Raw genomic sequence first — 24,149 nt, forward strand, 5'->3', positions numbered from 1 at the left:
GTTTTCTATGTAATATAGAAAGCTGAGAGAATGAGTAAAACTGCTTAATTACCTGAGCGAAGCACCAGCTTAATTTTCCTTTGAGATCTTAGCCACTAGTAGAGCTCCAAACAATTCTATGTTAATAATATCTGAATTAATTCAGAATCTTCGACAGCAACATGTGGAGGATTGTTGTTGTTGTGACACCAAATGATGACTGAAATTTATACCATAAGTTTAGAAAAAGATGACAAATCTTGTAAATTCAAATTACAGGATATTTACCAGGAGTTACAGTACATGTGAGATTATATGACGTACAGTTTGAGTCTTGAAATATAAACTTCATTATATATATAAACCACTATATTTAAGTATTGTAGTAGTTTCAAGTGAAACATGGCAGCTTAGTGAGGTGCAGTACAATTTAGATTAGAATAATTTAACTAAATCATTTCTTTGAAAGGATATATACATAATATATGTGAAAGGATTTTTAGTAAAAAAATATATTTATAATTTATGGTTTAATAAAACGTGATTATAAACATTGGATGTATACACAAAATTATATAAAACACTGATAGATGACAAACTGATTCCTTTATACTCCTTAGTGGATTCTCAGTTCCATGGAAATAAACTGAACATAAAATACATTAGAGAAACATTGAGACATTGACAATTTGAGTCTTTATTCATCTATTAATAATCGCTTTTTTACAAAATTCACATGGGTGCATGCTTTCTCTTCTGATCACTCCATTTTATTTACCAGTATGTTACACAATGAGTCTCAACCTCGACAAAACACACAAGTCTCTTCTTAAAGCCACAATTGTTTTCAAGCATGGGTCACATGCAATTCATTGTAACAAGAATCACCTGATGCTCAGAATCCTCCAAGTCCCGCAGGAAACTCAGGGAAATTAAGTTACTCGTTGAAATTATAATTTAAGAAAACTTTCATTTGACCTCTGGGGGAAAATTGAAGAGAGTTTTAGATCAACCTCGGTCCAGTCACAGATAAAATAAGACCTGGTGGGATCCGTAGTTTTTGTGTAGTTCAATCCAGGTCAACAACGCAGATACTAAATGACTAATTTTAAAAATTCATGGTGACAATTGCAAGAATGTTGTCACAAGAAATAAAGGGTATTAGGCGGTGAAATTACATTTCGTTCCCGACAGCTCAGGATCATTAAGATTTCTGTCCCATCAGGATGAAATGTTGACTGGTTCCATTCGTTAAACATTTTTTTCTCCGCCACATTCAGCATCTCTACATGCACACATTTCAAGTCACATTAAAAACCGATCTGCCATCATCAAGCTCAGTTTGTTTCTAGGTCATGTGGCAACATTGTCCCACACACATCCATACAGATTAGGCATAGATTGCTTTCACCACCACTCCACAATAAGAGGAAGACCACAATGAGAAAGTATTTCGATGACGATGGAACAGAGAGCGGTAAAAACAAAATGAAAGAAGGCAGAAGAAAGAGAGAAAAGGATGAAAAAAGGAGTCAATGTAGACAGACAACAACCAAACAGGCTGACGAAGACTGATGTTTCCTGTCTGTAACACTATTCATTCCATATGTTAAATATGCAACAGTGGTAAACTGCAACCTGCCCGCCATCCATACCACTGCATTTGATTTGAACTTGAAATGCCTCATCTCACAGCTTAAGTAGAAAGCTGCTCAGGATCAAATTGCATCTTCAGGTGAGGGTCTGTGCTCTTCTGGTGACTGGCTGTGTGGTGGCGAGGGGAGGGACTGTTGAGGAGGAGGAGGAGGACCCATGGAGGGAGGATGGAAGCCGTCAGGTGGAAGGGGCCGCATGGGGGGAGCATAGTGAGGATGAGGAGCTGGGCCATGAGGAGGTCCCCCGGTAGGAAAACGAGGAGGGAACATCATCCCCTGAGGTGGAGGTGCCCACCCTGGTGGCAAATCAGAGTGATGAGTCAAGATTACACCAATGACATATCGAGATAAGATGGAGCATGGTGTGAGGATAGCTTACTAGGCATCATGGAAGGGCCCCCTGGTCCCCTGGGAGGGTAGAAGTCAGGAGGTGGGGGTCCATAGGGACCTCTACGAGGAAAGGGACCATCCATGGGGCCCATTGGGGCTCCAGGTGGGGGAGGGCCCCCCATCCTTAGATCTGCTTCAGGGGGTGTCCTTCGATCACCAGGACCAGACTGATAATGAGAAAGATTCAAACAGGTAAATGTTACAGAGACTGCAGTGGACAGGTAACACAACAAATCCCATTCTTATGCATTCTAAGTAGGGAAAGGATACAGTTTGTTTTTCATTCAAGCACAGTCCCACTGGATGATCAGCAAACACTAGATTCAATAGCATGCGCATAATGGACATTGAGAAATTGAACTAAGCAATTTGGTCCTAGGGATAAACAACATTTCTGATCAGTCAACTTCTTCATGCATTATTTGAACTTGTCACAGTGAATTCCCAAATTGGCAAATAGTTGATTAGCGGTGATTAAAGCTCATGATTGTGTTTTAGGGTTGAAAGGAAAATACTGTAGTCCTTACACCTACTGTATATTTCTTACAGACTAATATGTATGTCTTACCTCTCTGTATTCCTGTTCACCAGGTCCAAGGCTGTTGTCTCTATACAAGCCATCTGCATTCATAAACACATTCAGTAGTAGTTCAGACTCTGCATCTGCATTCATATACATGTACAGGTTTTCACAAGCTTCCAATCAGCTTCTTCATTTCATCATGCCCAAAAGTAAAAAATGGGAAAACAATGAAGTAATTATAATCCCCTGTACAGATTCCAGTGACTCACCTGGCATGTCTGTGGGGCGTGGAGGTCCTGGTGGACCAGCAGGTGGGAACCCCCTGAGATGGGGAGGAGGAGGGCCAGGAGGAGGTCTCCTGTACATGGGACCTCCTGGTTCTGGGAACATATAGCCTGAGAGAGATGCATAGAAAACATGAAGAAATGCAAGGAACAATGTCATATGTCCAATCTTCCCAAAGCTGTAGATAAATTAAACTTAAGTTAAAAATGTACATTGATATTTGTTTAGGTTACTCCATTAAATAATAACAGGAGAGTGACATCATGGACACTGGGAGTGAAGTGTTAGTGTCTGTAGTTGGATGTGTAAGAGCTTAAAAATAGGTTGGTTTTACCTTTTAATGTAAACATGACAGTAAGTTGTTCAAATTGTGTTTTTCAGGTGGATATGATTATGATCTAATATCTGTAGCTTCCAAAATAAAAGCTCAAAATGCACTAAACATAGTCCACATGCACTGTTAACATGCATTTAGCAGCCACATGCACATCATATGACTTTGAATGTTGGATCCCCAAATGTAGGTGCAACCTTTGTAATAGCTGTTACTAGTAACACCTGTTCATGGAGTGTGGACAAATCCAACAGCTAGCAGACACAACAGCACGATGCCTTTATGACAAATGCAACATATTTGGCCTCGATAAAATCACAGTGCAAATAATGCAATTATACACATATAAATAGTGTAATAAACGGAAATCCAGTGGTGCCACATTCAAATATCTCCCCCTGAAAGGAAAACTTCGATAAATGAATATCAAAATTCTTATACTAATATACAGCAGTTAACATCATCAAGATAATAGAGCCAGTTTATTTTCATCTCTGCAGTCACGGCTCACTGCATTTTGGATTTAGCTCACTTTGACCTTTCCCCAACATTGGAACATGGTAAAACAAAGAAAATTTACTTAAAAATACCATAATACCATAAGCCTTCTCTTGGATTGATATGATACACAAGGGAGCATACTGAAATGAGTTCAATCTCCTGATCACTTTCGGATACAATAAACTGTTAAAAATAATCTAAATCATAATTCACCTGAGGCAGGTCAGGGCTGCTCTGGCTTTGTAGACATTTGTATAGATTCTCTCTGTCTTTCTATTTCTGACATATACACACACCTGGAGGTCCTAGGGGCCCAGGGGGCCCGTGGGGTCCTGGCGGGGGTCCCCTGCGATCTCTGTCCCATGTGGGAGAGATTGAGCCACTGTCTGAGTGAGGCCCTCCACTCCGCTCCATGTCCCCATGGCCACCTGGGGGCTCCATATGACCACGGCCGACTGTGGATGGAAGGACCAGAGGGAAAAAAAGACCGTAGGAAGGGACAGGTGGAGCATTTTGATGACAGAAAGAGAGAGGGAGAAGAGGTAAGAGGGGGACAAAGAGGGAAGGGAAGTAGAGCCAAAACCAAACCCATAATATCAGAGAGAGATGATTAGGCCAGAATAAGTGAGAGCAAGAGAAAAGAAGAGAAAGAATGAGAACATTAAAGAATATATCAATAAAAGTGAACTAAGAAGTTTGAAGACATATTACTGTTGTATACACTCTGAACTTTTCCCCCATGGACCCCGAGAAGTGCACAAACAGCATTCCAGCATACACACCATGCTACTGAAGACATTTCAGCATCAACACTTGATCATGCTGTAGACCGCTGTTATCTTTGACACGTTACATGTGATTGTATTTAAATGATTTTTGGGGGGGACTGAATAGGCAAAGGTATGGCTGAAAATTATGAAACCAATATTTAAGCCTACAGTGGCTTTTTATGCAGATCAACTTGACTGTTTTTTGGTTTTGTGCATAGCTGCAGCCTAGTTGTAGGTGTATACCTCTAGGAGACAATCGAGGAGATGGTCCATCCATCAATGTAGGAGGAGAAAGAAAAGCTCTGGTTTCAGATCCTGGTCGACCCAGAGGAGAAGGACCATATGGTGACCTTTCAGCTGGAGGGGAAGAAGAGTTTAGTGAAATGTCAAGGAGTAATGTATGATTGTATGTGTTTGTATGTTTGTGTGTGCTCACCCCTGAAAGGCATTGGTCTGGCCAGACTGTCCAAAGCATATGGATCTTTGTCAAGGGCGTCTAGTTTGAACTGTGTGTCTGTCAGCCTGTGAATAAACACACCTTTAGTTAATATATGGCATGACATTTTAGGACACTGACCCCATAATGTACAAAATATATGACTACATTAAAGACAGCAGATTTTAGAGTGCAGAATTGTTCTGCAGTTGTGCCACAAACATAAATAAGTTATTAAATTTGCTTACTTCTGTCTCATGAGGGCATTCTCTCTCCTGATGTCTGTTAGATCTCTTTCTGCTGCTCGAGCTGCAAGCTAGAAAATCAAGCCAACATAAATACCTTGACATGTAATATGTGCATAGATACGGACACAGTCTATATATGTGTGCTTGAATATACAGTATATTTCCGTAGGCAGTTTGAATAAATAGAAAACTATAGATCATGAGATAGGGAGTAATGCAAATTGGGTCCCCAAGTACAACATTGGAGCCGTTCTCAGAACTCCAGAGAATGAACAACACAGAGGGAGATACTCCGTTCAGACGTGTTCACAATAACATGGACTCTCTGGAGTGTTCAGGTGAGGGGACGTGCAGCAGGCCGAGGCAGGATGGAATGTATTATTTCCACTGTGGAGATTGTATGTTTTTGTTTACAGCACATCGACACCAAAAGCTCTCCGGACATCTTCGTCTTCCACATGTATGGCACCTCTTTTAATCCTGAGATATTTGTGTTATTTTAGTTTTTTAATTTACTTTCACCTCTGTCGCATGTTAGAAACATCATCAACACACCCACTCAATCTCCTGCATCCTCACATTGGCTCATTTGGACATTATGCAGAGTTTTTACAAGGGGGCTAGAAGGAAAAACTCCAGAGAAAGGCTCTCACTCATTTGCGTTTTAACATGCAGCGAACATTCTTCGTTCAACCTTGAACGAAGAATGTTTGGAGATTAAACAAAGTTCATAGCATGTCTGAAAACAACTTGTCTTAATGTGCTGTAGTGACAGACAGGAAATGTGGAAATATTCATTTCACACCAATATTGACGGACGTGACTGATGTGATGATACAATCTCTGACTGTTTGTTCCACATTTGTAAAACGGTTTATGGTGGAGTTTTACTAACCCAGTTGTTGTGAGCCTTCTTCTCATGGGCTGATATCTGAGTATGGTAAGCCTGTTTGGATTTATCCAGCTCTTCCTCCATCTCTTCTGCTCGTTGCCTGAAGAAACACAATGATGTAGAATGATGTAGAACTGTGTGTGTGTGTAGGGGAGCCTCACACATGACTTGAAGATATTAGATACTGTTAATGTGCTTGGTAAGAATTGTCATAGGCAGCTACCTGTAGTTGTTGAGTTCTTCCATGGCCAATGCAATGTTTTTGTCAGCTTTATTTAACTTTTCTTCTTTTTGCAGGCGCTCCTTCTCCTCTACTGTCAGCAGTCTGCAAACAGACATTAATCCGGTAAGTTTAAAATCAGTAGAATTAAGAAATACCTTTACATGGGCCTTTATCTGTGCCTCTATACCTGTGCAGCTTCAGCTCATTCTCCTGGTACATTTCTGTCATAATCTGGAGCTTCTGTTGTAATCGTTGGACCTGAGCACATTAGAAAAAAAAAGAATAATTAAAATGCTAATTAATGTAGGATACCATTATTATATAATGTCACACTAATACACATATAAAGTCAGCTACCTGATCCGAGTAGTGTTCCGCATCTGAGTGCAGAGATAGTTTCTCATTCTCCAGCTCTTTAATGCTCACTGAAGGGAAAAACAAATACACACAAGTGGCAGTGGTAAACAAAGAGATCATCTGATATAATGTGTCTTTACACTCATAACTATTTTATGATGAGGAATGGATGTTTAGGTTCAGGAAATTACATAACCCATCATACATCTTATTGTGGCCACAATATCCGGTCACCCTGACATGATTAATAAGACAGACGTCAGTAATATGTTGACTCACCTTGAAGGTCTTCTTTAGCTTTTACTTCATCATTCAGTTTGGCAAATACTCTGTCCTTGTCTTCATCTACTGATTTGAGGTCGGCGTTAAGCTTCAAACAAGTTATAACACAAAATGTTAGCAGCTGTATTGTCAATTATATTGTTTAATGTCAGTGTGTTTGGTTTGGAGGTCTCTGTAATTTGTCCCAGCATTTAAAGAAACTGTCCTGTATAAACCATTCTTATCAACTAGCACAGAATCTAATGCAATGTGTCCATTTCATTCACATACCTTAGCAGCATAAATGAGCATTTGGACTTTCTGGAAATGACCTTGTGGGTCCGTTACGCCCCCTCTTCCATTCTCCTTTTCTTTTCCCCGAGCGCCATTGGACGTCTCCTTCTCTGCTCCTTCCTCTTCCTCAAGATCCGAATCCCAAGCCTTCATCTTCAGCAGGCAGTCTGTCAACGACTGGCAGCACAAAAACATTTGATCTCAACAAACAAAGTCCTTTTTCCAAGGTTAGCATCTTTTACATCAGTTTATTGTCTTCTTCTGTTGTAGTTCTTGAGTTAAGTCCACTATATGAAGAAAATTAATTCAAGGACAATATTCACTGACTGACTAACTAAAGCTGCTTTCAGACATGCCCTGAACTCTGTAGTTCCTCTGTATTGTGTTAGCAAATGTCAGAGTAATATGCTCCACAGTCTCAGTTGACGCAGAAACTGAAAAAAACGGAACAAATATCTCCCGGTTAAAAAAATGGTTACACACATGTAGAAGACAACGATGAAGTTGTCTAGAGAGTTTGTGGTGATGAGAGCTGACACTGGTATCTGTGTGTTGTCAAGAAAATCATGTGAACTCCGCAGTGGAGTTAATACATCACTTCCTGCCTATGTCTGCTGCATGCAACTGCTCCACCTCTTGCCTGAATAATGCAGAGAATTGTTGCTGTTGTGAACATGTCTGTGCAGAAAACCTGCTACTGTGTTGTGCATGTGTGAAACAAACTCTCTGTAAACTCTGTTGCCAATTCTCCTACCTTACTAACTGTATATGATAAGTAATGCTTGAACCAACCATACCATTATACGCTCATCCTTATTGACCACATCCTGCTGCATCCCGCTGAATGTGACCTCACACCTCTGCATCTCTGCCTCCAACTCATTCACTCTTTCTGCCCATCCCTCCACCTGCTGCCTCAGCTGCGGAGAGAAAGTGATAGGGTGATAGATGAAATTATGGTGCAAGGAATAAGGGGGATGAAAAAGGAGAGTGATTAATATACTAAATATGTGAAGAATATAGACTTGCAAAGCTCATTCCATACATGGTTATATTTTGTATGTGTGTGTGTGTGTGTGTGTGTGTATATATATACAGTATCCTACCTGAGCATTGCTCTCTTGTAGCAGTGTGTTCTCCTCTCCCACTGTTTCAAGGTTCCTTTGTAATCTCTCACTGTTCATACTGTAAATTTTCAGAGTAGTTTGTGCCTAAAACAGACAAACAGTAAGACAGCTGTCAAGCAAAGGAAAATTGGAAAAGACAAAGCAACTGATGGGAAATAACAGGAAAGCAAAGGTACAGGGAGGACAGGCAAGGACAGATAATACAAGTCTAGGTGAATGCACCTGTTCTTCTTGTGACTGGAGGTCTTTGGATTCTTCTTCAAATGTTGCCATGCTCTCCTCAAGCACTGCTATCTGCAGAAAGATAGAGAGAGAGAATAATCAACTTGTTTTGCAATAAATTATCAGTTAACGAATTTTATTTGAATTTCAAAATATGTTCTCCTACCCTTCTTTCTTGTTCTTTCTTATGTTGTTTCTGCTGGTCCAGTTGATCCTTTAGATGGTCGAGATCCCTTTCAAGCTCTTTTTTAGCATTTTCCAACTGTCCAGCTTTCATCTGGATGTGTGAAAAAACAAATAAGTTCAGAAAACACCTTCAAATGACAACAAGATACAATATCACACCAGCACTGAAGCAGGTTCAAGCTTTGAGATTGACCCTCTGTCTTCAGTGATGTGGCTTCATAATGGCACTATCAGCAAAAATACATGCACAAAAATCTTTTTAAATATATTTGTAGTTGTGTTGGGAGGCCTCTTTAAACAATTCAAAGGATTGCAAAGATGTCTGATTTAATTCACTTTTAGGGATAGTATTAGCAACTTTTAGACACTGCACCATGCAGTCGCAAACACAAGTAAAGAAGCCGAAGAAGAAGTACAGCACCTACGACCAGTTTGCACAACCTTCTAAAACAAACTTAAGCTTTTCCCTTTGTATGTTTCCTGTTTGCTTACAGCTCTGTTTGTACAGTGTGTATCTGTACACGATAGCAGTTATGAATTAGACACGCTGTTATATCAATTATATGCCAGATAAATTTGTGTCAGCCCTCCAGATCAGCTACTGTTAGTGGAAGTTCCATAGAAGGTGTTAAATGGTCTGTTTACACTGGGCACAGATTCCCAGCTAATTTAGTTAGAAAGAGATTTGAAAAAAAGAGATTCCTACTGTTACATTTAAGTTTTCTGTTTATTTTTTATTAGCCTTACCTCCAGATGTTCTGTCTTTTGAGTTTGGGCCAACACACCACTGTCCCTGAGTGAGTCCTCCAGTTCATCATACTACAAAAGACATCAAATTAAGAAACGTATCCAATTAAAGACTCATGATCATCACACCAAAATGCAAATCACTTCAGAATTTGACTTAAATTGCATGAGCTGTTAACTTTTAGTCGTGAGAAAATTCCTGTCCTCACGTCACACATAACTTAGACACTGCATCTTCAGATGGTTTTATGACATGGAAATCAAAAAAGAGTGATAAGGCCTCTCTTAAAAAGATTCATGCTGTGTGTAAGACAGTTACCAACCTCTTGTTGACATTTACTAAGAGTCTCAAGAACTTTACACTTCTCATCAAGCAACTGTGTAACCTGTGCTGCCATCCAATGCTCTTTACCTTAAAATGAGGGGAAACAAAACAAAAAGATTAAAATTATGTTTTATGTTTTTTCTCTTATTTCTGATTCACTAGTTAATGTAATGTGATTGGAAAGAGTCATAAGAATGTGATATCAAGTAATAATTAATGTAACTTACTTCGATACATTCTGCTTTTGACCTGTTGAAAGAAAAAAGACATAAATAATGATGAACAAGAGGTCTTCAAGCTGAACGATTTGCCAATATGGGCCCGTACATACCCACTATTAATGTGGTTTTTGTGATCCCATTACAAGTGGACAGCTCTAAGTTCAGGTGTGAACACACTCAGTTTGGATATACTGTAGATCGCAAGCCCACATTTGGAGATGGTCTGGGCCACATGTGCCCACAATTTTTAGCAGTGTGAACGCAACGCATGGTCCTGGGCTACATATGATGGACTTTCTACTCAGCTGGTGTCCTGCCGCTAGAATTTCGCTATGAATGAAACATAATTTTTCTCTTCTCATTGATTTTTTTGTAACCACAACAGACGGACGGACAGAATGATGTATGTGTTTCTTTGCATATCAAGCGGGGAAGTTAGACCAGCTCAGATCCGATCACAAGATGCATGTGGGGCCACATTTTAATACCAGGTGTGAAGGCACACACTCAGAGCTGTTCACTTGTGATCGAATCACAAAGACCACATGTTAATACCAGGTGTGTACAGGGTAAAGGAAGAACTGCCAACAACTAACCCTCAACCTTTTTGGTGATTAAACCATACTCACAGAGCTATAACATCTACAGGTGAACAGCAACACTGTCACCAGTCCCACCAAACTGGAGACGATGACTGGTTCCCACGGTACGCCATACAGGTCTGGCCCGGGTCTGATGTCATCAGGCAGTGACGACACAACCTGAACGAGGAGGAAAGAGCGGATTATTATGGAAGCTACTCTCAATCAACATCTTTAAATTGCCTCTTAGAAATTGTATGATTCTAGGACCGAAAGTTATCGCAAGCTAAAAAAAAACTTCAAGCTCAGCGGATTTCCATAATTATCACAAAAAATATCACATTATCTCTGTAGAGTTTTAAGATTGCTCTTTGGTCTGAGTTAAAGTTATGATCTTAAACTCTTCTTCATGAGCAGAGTAAGACAAACTTTTTTTAAAACACCAAAACATTTTACAAATATGAGGTATATCAATGATGTGTATAACTCCTCAGCATGCTTGCATATTATATTGTGAATTCTATTAATGTAAATTGAACCCTTTGTTGTATTGAAGTCAATGAAAATGATAATTCTTCACGTTGTTTATTACCAAGCCCTATGTGATACTCCTTAATATGGGAACAAAACCTGATTCAATTAGTCCACTCTTTTTTAACTAAGTGCAGTGTAAACAATGGTTTCTCATTGTGGACATGAGGATCCGGCTTGCAAGAGAGCGTTTGTAAACAGTATTTCCACTAAGTACATCTGAAAGAAGCCCTACACTATAGTCAGAATTAGTTTCACATGTCAAACAGAGCAGATTTCAACACATTTAACAGCTGTTGCTTCATTGGGGAAGGAACATGCCTCTTCATTTTTTTAAACGACCAAGGCAATTATCTTATTTGATCTACCAGTGGTTGTAGTGTCCATACACTTTACTACACAACTGCTTTAAGGACATAGCAGCGGATACATGCCGGTGTTGTGTTTATCTGCTTCAGGGAAGATTTTAAAAACAGCTGCAATGTTCAAGCGCAAACATCTAGGAACAGAAACGTTACTCTCAGTTAGCTAGTTTACTACAACCCGCTGACTCTGAAGATACAATCTGAAACAGTACTGACAGCTGGTTAGCAGCCATGCTAGGACACATGTTTTCAGAAAGGAGGTGCATCGAAAATGAAAAGACGTAGCAACTAAACCGTTAAGCTGTTCTCCTGCGTGAGAGTCCGCTGCGTTGTTTCAGCTGTGAATGCTAGTTGTGAAATGCTAACGAAACCTGCCACATAACGTACATCCTTCACTTTCTCAACGGCGATAGTGTAGTAAGCCTCGGCCGCCGTCTGGAAGTCGGCCGCTTCGCTGGAGAACTGCTCGCTTGCCGGGTGTTCCGCCATGTCCGCTTCTATTTCATTTGCCCAGTTAGTTTAGTTCTAATTGTTATTTATTCCGACATTAGCTCGAAGAACCACAGCCGTCATCACCCGTACGAGCGGCGGTATAACATCCTAGTCACAACACCACCGATAAGGACAAGACAATGTTCCGCTGTGCGTGGAGGGGGGCCAGGAATATTATGTTAATTTCTACCCAACAAATTAAACAGATTTAAATTAGTCCAGATAATAATTGTTAACTATTTGTAGTAAATAAATATATGAATATTGTACATAAAGGTTGTTATGTGCACTATCTAGGGTTAGGTAAGTGCTATTACACCCCCGCGGGTGAAAATGGTTCATCCGCAACGTCACCATTTGTGAATTGCCACACTGGCATGTCGGACCAATTTCAAAGTGACACCGGGGGAAACAGGTGTCATCAAAATAACCACTGTTTACAAAAACTACAATATTCTCAATGTTGTTCTACTTTCGTTTCCGGTTATTTAATGTGATATATCAAATGTAACTCGTAACTATGTCTTTATACACTTTTCTCTCGGAAATCGTATAAGCACATGTCACCTGCTCCGAGTGATCACCACAAGCTACGAGCTGTGGAAGTAGGACACAGCTGAGGACGTGACATGAGACGTTCCCCCGGCGGTCGTCGCTCTCTGAGGGTTTTAATACTCACCGGGCCGGCTACGTTTTCCTCCATTTCAGACTAGAGGATCCCTGTTAAACTATTTGTGTTCGCAGCACGTTGGTAGCCAGCTGGCTCAACGTGAGTAATAAACAACCAGCAGCCCAGACACCAGCGACGAAGCCAGTTTGACAGCTGAGACTCGGGCAAAGCGTCTGAGAGGCGGAGGGAGAGTAAGATCCAAATGTCACGAGTTCAGGATATTGGAGAGGCACTCTACAACCAGATGACTATTGGAACTCAGAGACTCAGATGTTAAACCTGCTCTATGAACATATTCAAACCTTTTAGCCTGAATCCCTCTAGACTCAAAAACTCCTTCATTCCTTATTATGAGTTTTAAAGCAACACTATATCATTTTTACAGAGCAACAGCGCCCACTGTAGCCACATGAGGTGAATAATTCTGGCTCAGTGTCCCAGAGGTTTAAAGGGATAATTCACCAAAAAATGAGAATTCCCTCATTATCTACTCACTACTATGCCGATGGAGAACCAAGACCTACTGTTATAAAATAGACAGGCGCCAGCTGTTTGATGCGTTCTGATGGGCCTCGTTTTCTGAAGCCCATTGCTTTGCTGATTGTTACCTTTCATTGCTTCCTAAATAAATACTTGATTGAACAAACCGAGTTCGGCTCATCGTCTCATATTTAGGATAAACCAACACGCCTGACAACTTCTGCGTTGAAGCTATGTCGAAGAGCCGAGCATTCGTAGTTGTACGTAGGTGTGAGTGTGTGTGAGTCGCACACTTCACTGCAATTACAATGCCAAAACGCTAGTTGAGTGTCTTCCCGTTTCTGGTCCGCTAATTTACAAATTCTCTGAGGTCTTCGTTTACTTCAGAACAATGACGAGTGTTACTAAGCAGATCGTATTGAAGTTGGCGCTCATCGATGTTGAAGAGCAATTATTTGCCTGGTTCCTTCAGCTCAATTAAAAAAATACAATGTAGTTGCATATGTAAAACTATGTGTTTTCTGCTATTCCAGTATTTAACTGAAGGATCCTTGATCATTAACACTATTGGAACTCAGAGACTCAGATGTTAAACCTGCTCTATGAACATATTCAAACCTTTTAGCCTGAATCCCTCTAGACTCAAAAATTCCTTCATTCCTTATTATGAGTTTTAAAGCAACACTATATCATTTTTACAGAGCAACAGCGCCCACTGTAGCCACATGAGGTGAATAATTCTGGCTCAGTGTCCCAGAGGTTTAAAGGGATAATTCACCAAAAAATGAGAATTCCCTCATTATCTACTCACTACTATGCCGATGGAGGGGTGGGTGAGTCCACAAAACACTTAAGGAGTCTCAGGGGTAAACAGTGTTGCAGCCAAGGTGACCTTCTTCTTCAGACGTAATACAACAACAGAAATAAATTAACATGCCTCCATGCTGCTCTTGTGGTGTCATCCAAGTGTCTGCAAGCCCTGACATTCATAAGCAACTCAAAACGAGGTTATTTACACTGTGTTTAAAGCGGGGACTTCCGGACACTTGGAAGACACCACACGAGTAGTGTGGAGACACATCATGTTTCTGTTGTTCTATGTCTGTAGACGGGGCTCCATTTACTAAAATTGTATTGGATATGCCTGCAACGCTGTTTACCCCTGAGACTCCTGAAGTGATTTGTGGACTCAAACACATCACCCACCCCTCTGTCGGCATAGTGGTGAGTGGATAATGAGTGCATTTTCAGTTTTCAGTGAACTATCCCTTTGAGTTTGATTTATACTTTGTCAGGATTTCAATATTTTAGCTATAGTCTCTGTCTGACTGAACTCTAAATAAATAAAGATAGAAGCATTTCAAATTATAGGTGTACTCTTAACAATAATGATAGAAGCAGTTTGAGCCAGATAAATGGCCTTCACACAAATGATTAATAATAACCTTTTCCTTCCTACTGTTTAATCTTAAAATTAGAATGTGTGAGCGCCAGAATGTGTTTCGTTGTTTTGGTTAAATTGTTTTGAATGTCTGTACAAACAGAACATTGTTTGATATAACAAGAACACAATAATCTTTTCTCCAATTGTCAACACCATTGGCCCACATGCCATCAGCTGTGTCAAGGCCTTGGGAGTGGCTCCTTGTCACTTCCTTATTCCAATACCAAGAGGATGGCCTACGCCTGCGCACTTTCGAGGGGGAAGAACCAAGACCTACTGTTATAAAATAGACAGGCGCCAGCTGTTTGATGCGTTCTGATGGGTCTCGTGTTCTGAAGCCCATTGCTTTGCTGATTGTTACCTTTCATTGCTTCCTAAATAAATACTTGATTGAACAAACCGAGTTCGGCTCATCGTCTCATATTTAGGATAAACCAACACGCCTGACAACTTCTGCGTTGAAGCTATGTCGTAGGGCCGAGCATTCGTAGTTGTACGTAGGTGTGAGTGTGTGTGAGTCGCACACTTCCCTGCAATTACAATGCCAAATCGCTAGTTGAGTGTCTTCCCGTTTCTGGTCCGCTTATTTACAAATTCTCTGAGGTCTTCGTTTACTTCAGAACAATGACGAGTGTTACTAAGCAGATCGTATTGAAGTTGGAGCTCATCGATGTTGAAGAGCAATTATTTGCCTGGTTCCTTCAGCTCAATTAAAAAAATGGCGGCAAGTCTGCAGGAGTCACTACAATGTAGTTGCATATGTAAAACTATGTGTTTTCTGCTATTCCAGTATTTAACTGAAGGATCCTTGATCATTAACACTGCATTTCAGTTTGCTGTCATTGGTTTATGACAAATTATAAATATGGTTTACATTTTGTGATAATTTATATTTAGCTGTATGATGGCTTTATAGATCAGTGATTTTCAACCAGTGTGCCGCGGCACACAAATGTGCCTTGAGAGATCGTCAGGTGTGCCGTGGGAAATTATCTAATATCTAGTGTTGCACCGACGTATCGGCCGAACATCGGTAGCGGCAGATATTTGCCTCGTTTACCGACATCTGCACATCGGTAATAAACTTGACTTTCACCGATATCATTGGTATTTGTGGTTAAACCGCTGGGCAGGTGCCGCGGCTGGGGGAGCAGTCGCCCTCCTATCCACGCCGCCGGAGACTCGGCGTTTTTTGGGGGGGGAGGTCCAATTCCGCTGTGCCTCACGGCGTCAGTGGTGCGGGGGCTTTCTTTCTCTTGGACCGTGGGGCGGTGTCCATCGCCGGTGCGGAAGGCGGGCCGTTGGAGGGGACCGGGTACGGCGGTCGGCGGCAGCGACTCTGGACGCGTGTCGGGCCCTTCTCGCGGATCACCTCAGCTATGGCGCCCGCTGGGGGAACCCTCCGTTCTCGCGGGGGGCCCCTTCCGGCGGTGCGCCTCGGCTGGCGCCTAGCAGCCAGAACTGGTGCGGACCAGGGGAATCCGACTGTTTAATTAAAACAAAGCATCGCGAAGGCCCACGGTGGGTGTTGACGCGATGTGATTTCTGCCCAGTGCTCTGAATGTCAAAGTGAAGAAATTCAATGAAGCGCGGGTAAACGGCGGGAGTAACTATTGGCACTCAAAACAGGTCAATCTGTTTTAGACAGGGTTAAAAGGTCCTGTTTTAAATGATCCTTGTGGTATTTTGACCAAAATATGTTACAGACATTTCAATAAGACCCCAAGGAACCATATCAAATGTGATAAAATGGGTATAATATGTCTCCGTTAAATAAAGTTTAGTTAAATCAAAGATTGTTTCATAAATCTGATTCAATTTGTGCTCATTAAAAGGTAAGAGTAAGAAAGGGCTGAAATAATTTAAAATAGGCTTTTTAATACATTTAGAAATTATATTACTAACTATATGTATTATATGTACTGTGTTAGTCCATAGAGTGTCATTTTGGTTGGTGGTGTGCCCCAGGATTTTGTAAATGTAAAAAATGTGCCGCGGCTCCAAAAAGGTTGAAATTCACTGTTATAGATAACACCTACCTGTGCAATCCATGTGAGACGCTCCCTCACTGCATGAGCATGATGTACTGATTCTTCACCGATCTGATGAACAAAGTCCAGAATTTGCTCCATTACTCCTGGAGGGACAAAGAAAGATTGAAGTTTAGAATTCAAGCATTTCCACTCTGTCAAAATTATATTGGTGATATAAAGTTAATCGAATTTAATCAAATTGTTTGTTTGATATATAAAACACACGAAACAAACGATAAATTGTAAACTAATTTTCTAGCCGTGCCACAACCCTTCAGGCTGTGTTGTTGAATGATGGGGATGCAGACGGTCAAGTGACTCGTGTGTGATTTGTGCTTATGATCTTTTAATCACTGTTTAACCCATCTTGATTAGGGGTTATCGAGTTGTCCATACCTTCCTGGGACGGCGGTGATCCTAACTGATTCTCAGGACACTCTTCCCCACATCCATCATTATTCTTTTCTCTTTTCTCATCCCTCTCTTTTCCATCATTCCCCACATCCGTCATGTCATCACTCTGGATGTTATCCGCGGCTACAGAAGTGTCCTCTGTCTTCCTTGAGTCGTCCACAGGGCTCATTTTGGGATCTTTGCTGTGAGTTGAACAAGATGAACCGACACAGCTGGCCTCGGCTGTTTTGGGGAACACATGCATTCTGATTGAGACAAATGCAAGTCAAAACCCATCTGAAATCAAATGTTTGAATCATCTGACAATATTGATGATCATTTACCTTGATCATTGAAGCAATATAGAAATATATACCTTGATGCTTTCCTTTGCTACTGTCTGATTTTCCTGTGCTGGAAGTCTCTCTCACTCTTGTGATCAGCGTCTCTAGTTTTTGAAGAGCGATGAGCATCCTGGTTTTTTCCTTGTCCTCCTGTGGAGCATCTGCGAGTCTCATGCTAGGAGACGTCAGGGTCTCCCTGTGATGATGTAGAAGTCTTTCTATATCTGACAATATAGATTCATCAGGCCCCGCAGCCACGGTTTCTGAGCTCCCCAACATGTAGTCTAAAAACTGGAGCTTGTGTCGCCCAAAGAGCTCCGTCAAAACATTCACCTCCTCCACCGTCATATAGGCGGGGAGGTTTGTGTAGTGCTTGGAGAGGAAAGGTGTGTGCAGAGATGGGGTATGGGGATGAGACACGGGTGATGTCTGGATGCTGGCAGAGGAAGGGGGAGGCTGTGGCTGCTCTGTGGCCATGGCGCCTGGACGATCTTGTGTATAAATCTGATTCGAATCAGTGTTGGAGTTTACTTCCTGTTCATAGACCTGAGGAGCTTGTGGCTGAGACGTCTCACCTGTATTTGTCTCCAAACCAGAATCAACACCATCCCCTGTTTCAGTGTCACGTGTTTGGCTTAAATAGCTAAAGGCGTTTTTAAAAAGGCCGAAAGCTCCTCCATTTCCAGTCTCTGCTGCTCTCGTGTGGAGATCTTCGGGCGGAAGTGAGGATCCAGCAGGTTCTTCAGACACATGGGCCGCAGTTTGTTCAGAGGTCTGACTTTCAACAGACTCGTTCATCTGTGAATCAGAGCTCTCATTCCCCACATCATCAGTCTCATGATCTGTATTTGACTGTATTTGCTTTGGTTTCCTCTCATTGGAAATTCCATCGCTGCTAGTTTCAGCATCTTTGGACTCAGTATCATTACCCTGACAGAGATCTTGGTTTTTTGGATCATGAGGATACGATAGACCCTCTTCTCTGTCTTCTCCTAAATTTGGCAGTTCAATGTCTTGTGTCTTATAAACGTCCAAACCATCTTCTTCCTGTCTTATTACGTCTCTCTTTGTTTCCTCAGAAACCCTTGTCTGAATCTCTCCTATGTGATTCTTTTCACTTCCTCTCTGGGTTTCACCTCCGTCTGCTGAGCTCACTCCATCTTCAGAGATATTGTCAGTCACAGATTCATCATCAGTAGCTTGAGGACAAAGCTCATTTACACATTTAAGGCCCTCCTCTTCCTCTTTGTCCCTCCTCTCCCCTTCAACGTAATTCACCTGCTGACTTTCCTCAAACTCCCTTTTCTCTTCCTCCACCTCTTCTTCCTCCGCCTTTCTTTCCTCATTGAACTCCTCTAATTCCACCTTGCTCTTCTCTTCTTTTGCATCCTCCTTCTGTTTCTTCTCCTCTTTTTCTTCCTCTACCTCCTCTCTTGTCTCTTCCTCCTTTAGCTCCCCCACCTCCTCCTTTAACTCTTCTCCTTCCTTCTGCTTTTCTTCCTCCCCCTGCTTTAACAGCTCAACTTCCTCCTTTTTATCCCTTTCTTTAATCTCATCTATTTCCTTCTTCTTTTCCTCTCCATTTATTTCCTCTGCCTCCTTTAACTCCTCCTGTTTTGCTTCTTCCTTGAGCTTACTCTCCTCTTTTACCTCCTTTGGCTCTTCTCTTATCACCTCTTTCTGAATCTCCTCCACAATGTCCTGTTTCTTCTCCTTGTTTGCCTCCTCCCCCTCATGTTTTTTCTCTACCTCTTTCGACCCCTCCACTTCCTCCTGCTTTTTCTCCCTCTTTAGCTCAGTTTTCTCCTGTTTCTCTTCCTCCTCCATTAACCTTTCCTCATCTTTTTCCTCCTGTCTCTTCTTCACCTTTAACTCCTCTATCCCTTCCTGCTCCCGCTTTTCTTGTAGTTCCTCTACCTCCTGCTGCTTTATTTTATCCTTCAACTCCTCTGACTCCTCCTCTCTTTTCTCTTCATCCTTCAACTCCACCTTCTCCTCTCTTTTCGTTTCTTCATTAAGCTCCTCTGACTCCTCATCTTGTTTCTCTTCATCCTTTGACTCCTCCACCTCCTCTCTTTTCTCTTCTTCCTTTAACTCCTCTGACTCCTCCTCTCTTTTCTCTTCATCCTTCAAATCCTCCAACTCCTCTCTTTTTTCTTCTTCCTTTAACTCTTCTGACTCCTCCTCTCTATTCTTTTCATCCTTTAACTCCTCTGACTCCTCTCTATTATTTTCGTCCTTTAACTCCACCTCCTCTCTTTTCCATTCTTCCTTTAACTCAGCTGACTCCTCCTCTATTTTCTCTTCTTCATTTAACTCCTCTGACTCCTCCTCTCTATTCTTTTCATCCTTTAACTCCTCTGACTCGTCCTCTCTTTTCTCTTCATCCTTTAACTCCTCCACCTCCTCCTCTCTTTTCTCTTCATCCTTCAAATCCTCCAACTCCTCTCTTTTTTCTTCTTCCTTTAACTCTTCTGACTCCTCCTCTCTATTCTTTTCATCCTTTAACTCCTCTGACTCCTCTCTATTATTTTCGTCCTTTAACTCCACCTCCTCTCTTTTCTCTTCTTCCTTTAACTCAGCTGACTCCTCCTCTTTTTTCTCTTCATCCTTTGAGTCCTCCAGCTCCTCTCTTTTCTCTTCTTCCTTTAACTCCTCTGACTCTGCCTCTCGTTTCTCTTCATCCCTAAACGCGTCCACTTCCTCCTCCCTTTTCTCTTCATCCTTAAACTCCTTCACCTCCTCCTGTCTTTTCTCTTCTTCCTTTAACTCTCCCTCCTCCTTTAACCCCTCTACACCCTGTTTCTTCTCTTCTTTTACTTCCTCATCCTCCTCTCTTTTCTCCTCATCTTTTAACTCTTCCTCCTCCTTCAACCCCTCTACATCCGCCTGTTTCTTTCCTTCCTTTACTTCCTCCTCCTCTCTTTTCCCCTCATCTTTGAACTCTTCCTCCTCCTTTAACCCCTCTACACCCTCCTGTTTATTCTCTTCCTTAGCCTCCTCCCCCTCCTCTCTTTTGTTGTCGTCCTTTAACTCCTCGATCCGCTGTTTGTCCTTTTCTTTCATCACCTCTATTAACTTCTTCCTTTCCTCTCCATCTATTTCTTCCACCTTGTTTAATTCCTCCATCTCTTCCTGTTTCCCTTCTTCTTGTATTTCTTTCACTGCCTGCTGCTTCTCTTCTTCTTTTAACTCCACTGCATCTTCCAGCGTCTCCTCCTGTTGTTTTTCCTGCTGTAACTCCTCTACCTGTATCTCTCCCACCTCTTGTAATCCATTCTGGTTTACACTTGGCTTTACCCCCATTTTCTCCTGCTTTTCCTCTTCCATTGACTCATCACCCTCTTCCTCTCCCCCTCTATCTGTTGTCTCTCTTTGCTGCTTATCTTTTTCATCTTCCTCAGCCTCACCAACAGATTGAGCAGTAGAGTCTGAATTTAAATCCACAGAACTGAGCTCAGGCCCTAGATTGATTTCCGATTTTGTACTCTCGTCTTCATCCAGCGATGAGGTGGTAGACACGGCTTCTGGCTCAGAAATAAGAACCGTGTCTTTGTTGGAGCTGCTATTAACACTATTATCTCCCTCTTCTGTTATTGTTTCCGTCTCAAGCTTTTCCTCCAGTTGCTCTTCGTCTGGCTCTTTTTGCTCCTCTTCTCCTTGTGTTTCACTGGCATCTACATACTCTAAAAGTGTTTCTTCTTCTGTGGTTCTGTTCTCTTCTGTGTCTTTAAAGCCACCGTCTTGACGCTCATCAACTTTATTCTTGTTTTTCCCGAATCCCAAAATGTCACCAATCCCAAACCAAGAACCAGACGAAGGCTGTTCCTCCTCTTCCTCAATTGCCTTCTCAGCCTCCTTTTCAGCATTTCTCTCCTGCTCTGACTCCTGATTGGTCCCGCCAAATCCCAGCGTGTGTGTCAGTCCGTTCCCTAACCAATCCAATGTCTGCACCTCTTTCTCCTCTTCTTCGTGCAATTGGCTACCCTCGAGGTCCAGAGACATCCTCCTGCTCCTGAATGTTACTTTTGGTTCATTTTCTTCCTTCACTTCTCTTGTGCCATCCTGCTCCTTTTCGGTGGAATCTGTTTTTGTGTCTCCTCCGTAGCCAAGCCATCCAGTGAAGGCTGAAGTGTAAGAATCAGCAGTTTCTTTAGTTTCGTCTTCTCCGCGTTTCACAGCATCATCAGTATTTCCTTCTCCGAACCAAAGCCATCCTGTCACTGATGAAGTTGAAGTTTGGGCTTGTGATTCTTTCCCTTCGTCTTCCTCTTCATCAGGTAAATTGACAGATTCCTCCTCTTTTCCCAGACCCAACCATCCTGTCACGGAAGAACCAAGCCATGAAGAGGATGGAGACCCACCTTGCACATTCAGAGCTGCAGGGTTGTCGTGTGCTTCCTTGTGAGTCCCTGCAGCAGCATCACCAGCGTTATTGTTTTCATTTCCTTCTGTTGATGTGTCTTCAGATTGCTGAGTTGAAACTGGGAATTCTGTAGAGGGATCCGCCGACGTTGAAGGACTTTCAACGATTGTGGCGTTGTTATGTGATTCTGCTACTTGGATTTGGATTTTCTGGTTATCAGTTTCATCATCACTGTCCAGATCACTGGAGTCGATAGGATAACCAAACTCATCCATACAGAAGAAATCAGATCTCTGAATGGAGAGAGAAATACAGGCTGTGAAGTTATGAAGCATCAGTATCATATAAAATCAACAATCAGTTAAATAACTGTGATCATTCAACAATATACCTGATTCTTTAAGAATGCACATCAATGTTACCTTTTACCTATTTGCTATTGCTTTCACCTTCTATAATTAGTATGAAAAAGTATGTTTTGTCCACAGGCTGTATCTAAAGACCAAGAGAAATCAAATCTGCTTTACCTGTGTTTCCACAACTTTCTCATTAGCTGCATAAACTTGCTCCACCTGCACGGCATCCTTTGGGAAATAGCCAAACTGTTTGTCAATCTAAAACCAAAAGGAAACAAAAGAGGACATGACCATTAGTCAAGAGAGTGGGAGAAAACCAAAAAAAAAGAGATGAAATAAGAGACGGATAAGAAATTTAAAGACAAAAATGTTTCAGTATCATTTATAGATGAGTCATGCAGACAAATAAGCACATGGTTATAAATAGAAAACCGGTTTCTCCCAATATAAATGTCTACATGTTGTTTGGACATAACCAGGGTAATCCTTGATACAGCCTGGATTTTTTTTACCATCAAGGTTATTTCTGTTTGGTTCCTTGAATTAATAATCTATGTTTATTCATATAATGCAAAAGGTATTTGTGACATATATTACAAACCAGGTGTTTGTGCCGGAACTCAGTTTTGTTTCCTGTTGTATTTTCTTAGTTAAGATACATTTCTAATAGGCTATTTGTTATAAGATTATACATTTTTTATAAATGCATGTCCTTCACAGGACTATCCCAACTGTTTGTTCTTCTTCCTACTAATCAGAGTACTGATGTGTTCACATACTCTAAAGTGAAAGCTTCCTTCTTATAGGAAATGCAATATATTCACACTGATTCAATCTCATTGTTCTGCTAAAAGCCACTCAAGGCAGTGGGACTTTAAAGCATTATGTTGCACCACCAAGTGTCAAGTGAGGAACTACATTATGTAGGACAGTATTCTATCTTAATCAATAATTAAACATGGCTCGGGAAAGCTAAGCTAATTAAAGTGGTTGCTACAGTAAAACACACAAGTAGCAGTGGTGCATACCAATATAGCTTATATGTCTTTATCATGTCATAGATAATAATCTCAACACAACTAAATATACGTAAATCCGATCCTTTAAAAGCCATTTGTGTTTATCAGGTGTTAAAGCTACAGTATCAACATGACTCAATCTCTCAATGAAAAAACCTAAACTGATAACCTAAAACCTGAAATAAGAGACTGGTTGATTTGAGAAGGTAAAGCAATTCTTTAAATTCTGCTTTGAAGTGTGTGTATGAGAGAGAGAGAGAGAGAGAGAGAGAGAGAGAGAGAGAGACTTAGACAGATGGAGTCAGCAGACATACACTCCCTGCCCACAGGTCTTCCCTCTGTCCACTCAGTTTGTGGTAAACAGAGATGGTGTCTCCTTTTCTGAAGCTCAGGAAACGGCAGTCCTTGGCGCGGTGGTCCCTGATGGCCTGCACCCTGCTTATCAGGCCTACACACACACACACACACACACACACACACACACACACACACACACACACAGTAACATGTAATCCTCATCCTCATCGTCTAACCCGAATGTTGACCATTACAACTAAAACCAAAGGTTAGTCATCCTTTGAATGGGAAGCAACCTGTCCTCACAATACATAGACTAACACACACAAATGAATCCTTCTTAATGAAGCATTTGAAAATCTCAAAATTAATCACATTATATCCACAAACTAAAATGATAGGAGCCGCTGTACGGGACTTACTTTCACACTCGGAGTCTCCACAGATCTTGTAGTCAGACAACAACCCCAGACTCATGTGAAGAACACTCACAAGCACGATGCCTGTAATCCACAGGAATGAGTAGAGCCGTGAAACAGCCATTGTTGAAGTTTTAACAGGAGTGCTTCAGGAGAAAATGTCCATAATGGGGTTGAAATCCCTTTGGCCAGTTGTGCTGGCAAGTGGACGTTGCCTCTATGCTGTTGCTGTAATGAGGACTCAATACTAAATGAGAGAGCTGAGATAAGATATAGGCCGGCAGGAGGATAATCATTAACACAGAGGAGCTGATCACAAAACAAAACATCATCTGATCACTGCTGAAAGTTCAATTTGACTTTAGTGATGAATATTAAAAGAA

At 41.4% G+C, this 24,149-nt stretch overlaps 1 protein-coding gene across 1 annotated transcript; it reads right to left on the reverse strand.

Annotated features, from left to right (window-relative positions):
• Positions 1-656: 656 nt before the first annotated feature.
• ctage5 (CTAGE family, member 5) lies at positions 657-24,077 on the reverse strand. Its single transcript, XM_053433978.1, has 28 exons — positions 23,770-24,077; positions 23,365-23,498; positions 22,203-22,289; positions 17,342-21,968; positions 16,969-17,208; positions 16,579-16,676; positions 10,606-10,737; positions 9,983-10,004; positions 9,754-9,842; positions 9,431-9,502; positions 8,664-8,774; positions 8,498-8,569; positions 8,255-8,359; positions 7,946-8,068; positions 7,146-7,325; positions 6,873-6,963; positions 6,594-6,661; positions 6,424-6,494; positions 6,237-6,338; positions 6,017-6,113; positions 5,122-5,189; positions 4,874-4,959; positions 4,681-4,794; positions 3,964-4,122; positions 2,817-2,942; positions 2,593-2,645; positions 2,014-2,191; positions 657-1,930 (listed from the first exon to the last, which is right to left on the reverse strand). The coding sequence occupies exons 1-28, from the start codon at positions 23,888-23,890 to the stop codon at positions 1,698-1,700; spliced, it is 7,659 nt and encodes a 2,552-aa protein (XP_053289953.1). The 5' UTR covers positions 23,891-24,077; the 3' UTR covers positions 657-1,697.
• Between the last annotated feature and the right edge of the window lie 72 nt (positions 24,078-24,149).

This window comes from Pleuronectes platessa, chromosome 11, assembly GCF_947347685.1.
Source record: "Pleuronectes platessa chromosome 11, fPlePla1.1, whole genome shotgun sequence".
Lineage (NCBI taxonomy): Eukaryota > Metazoa > Chordata > Actinopteri > Pleuronectiformes > Pleuronectidae > Pleuronectes > Pleuronectes platessa.

Excerpts from the sequence above, each read along its gene's own strand:
- ctage5 (XM_053433978.1), bottom strand. The coding sequence starts at position 23,890 with ATGGCTGTTTCACGGCTCTACTCATTCCTGTGGATTACAGGCATCGTG. Across the intron at positions 6,964-7,145 it reads TGCTCATTTATGCTGCTAAG|CTTAACGCCGACCTCAAATC; the intron begins GTATGTGAATGA and ends ACTTGTTTGAAG. Across the intron at positions 4,123-4,680 it reads TCCTCGATTGTCTCCTAGAG|TCGGCCGTGGTCATATGGAG; the intron begins GTATACACCTAC and ends TTCCATCCACAG.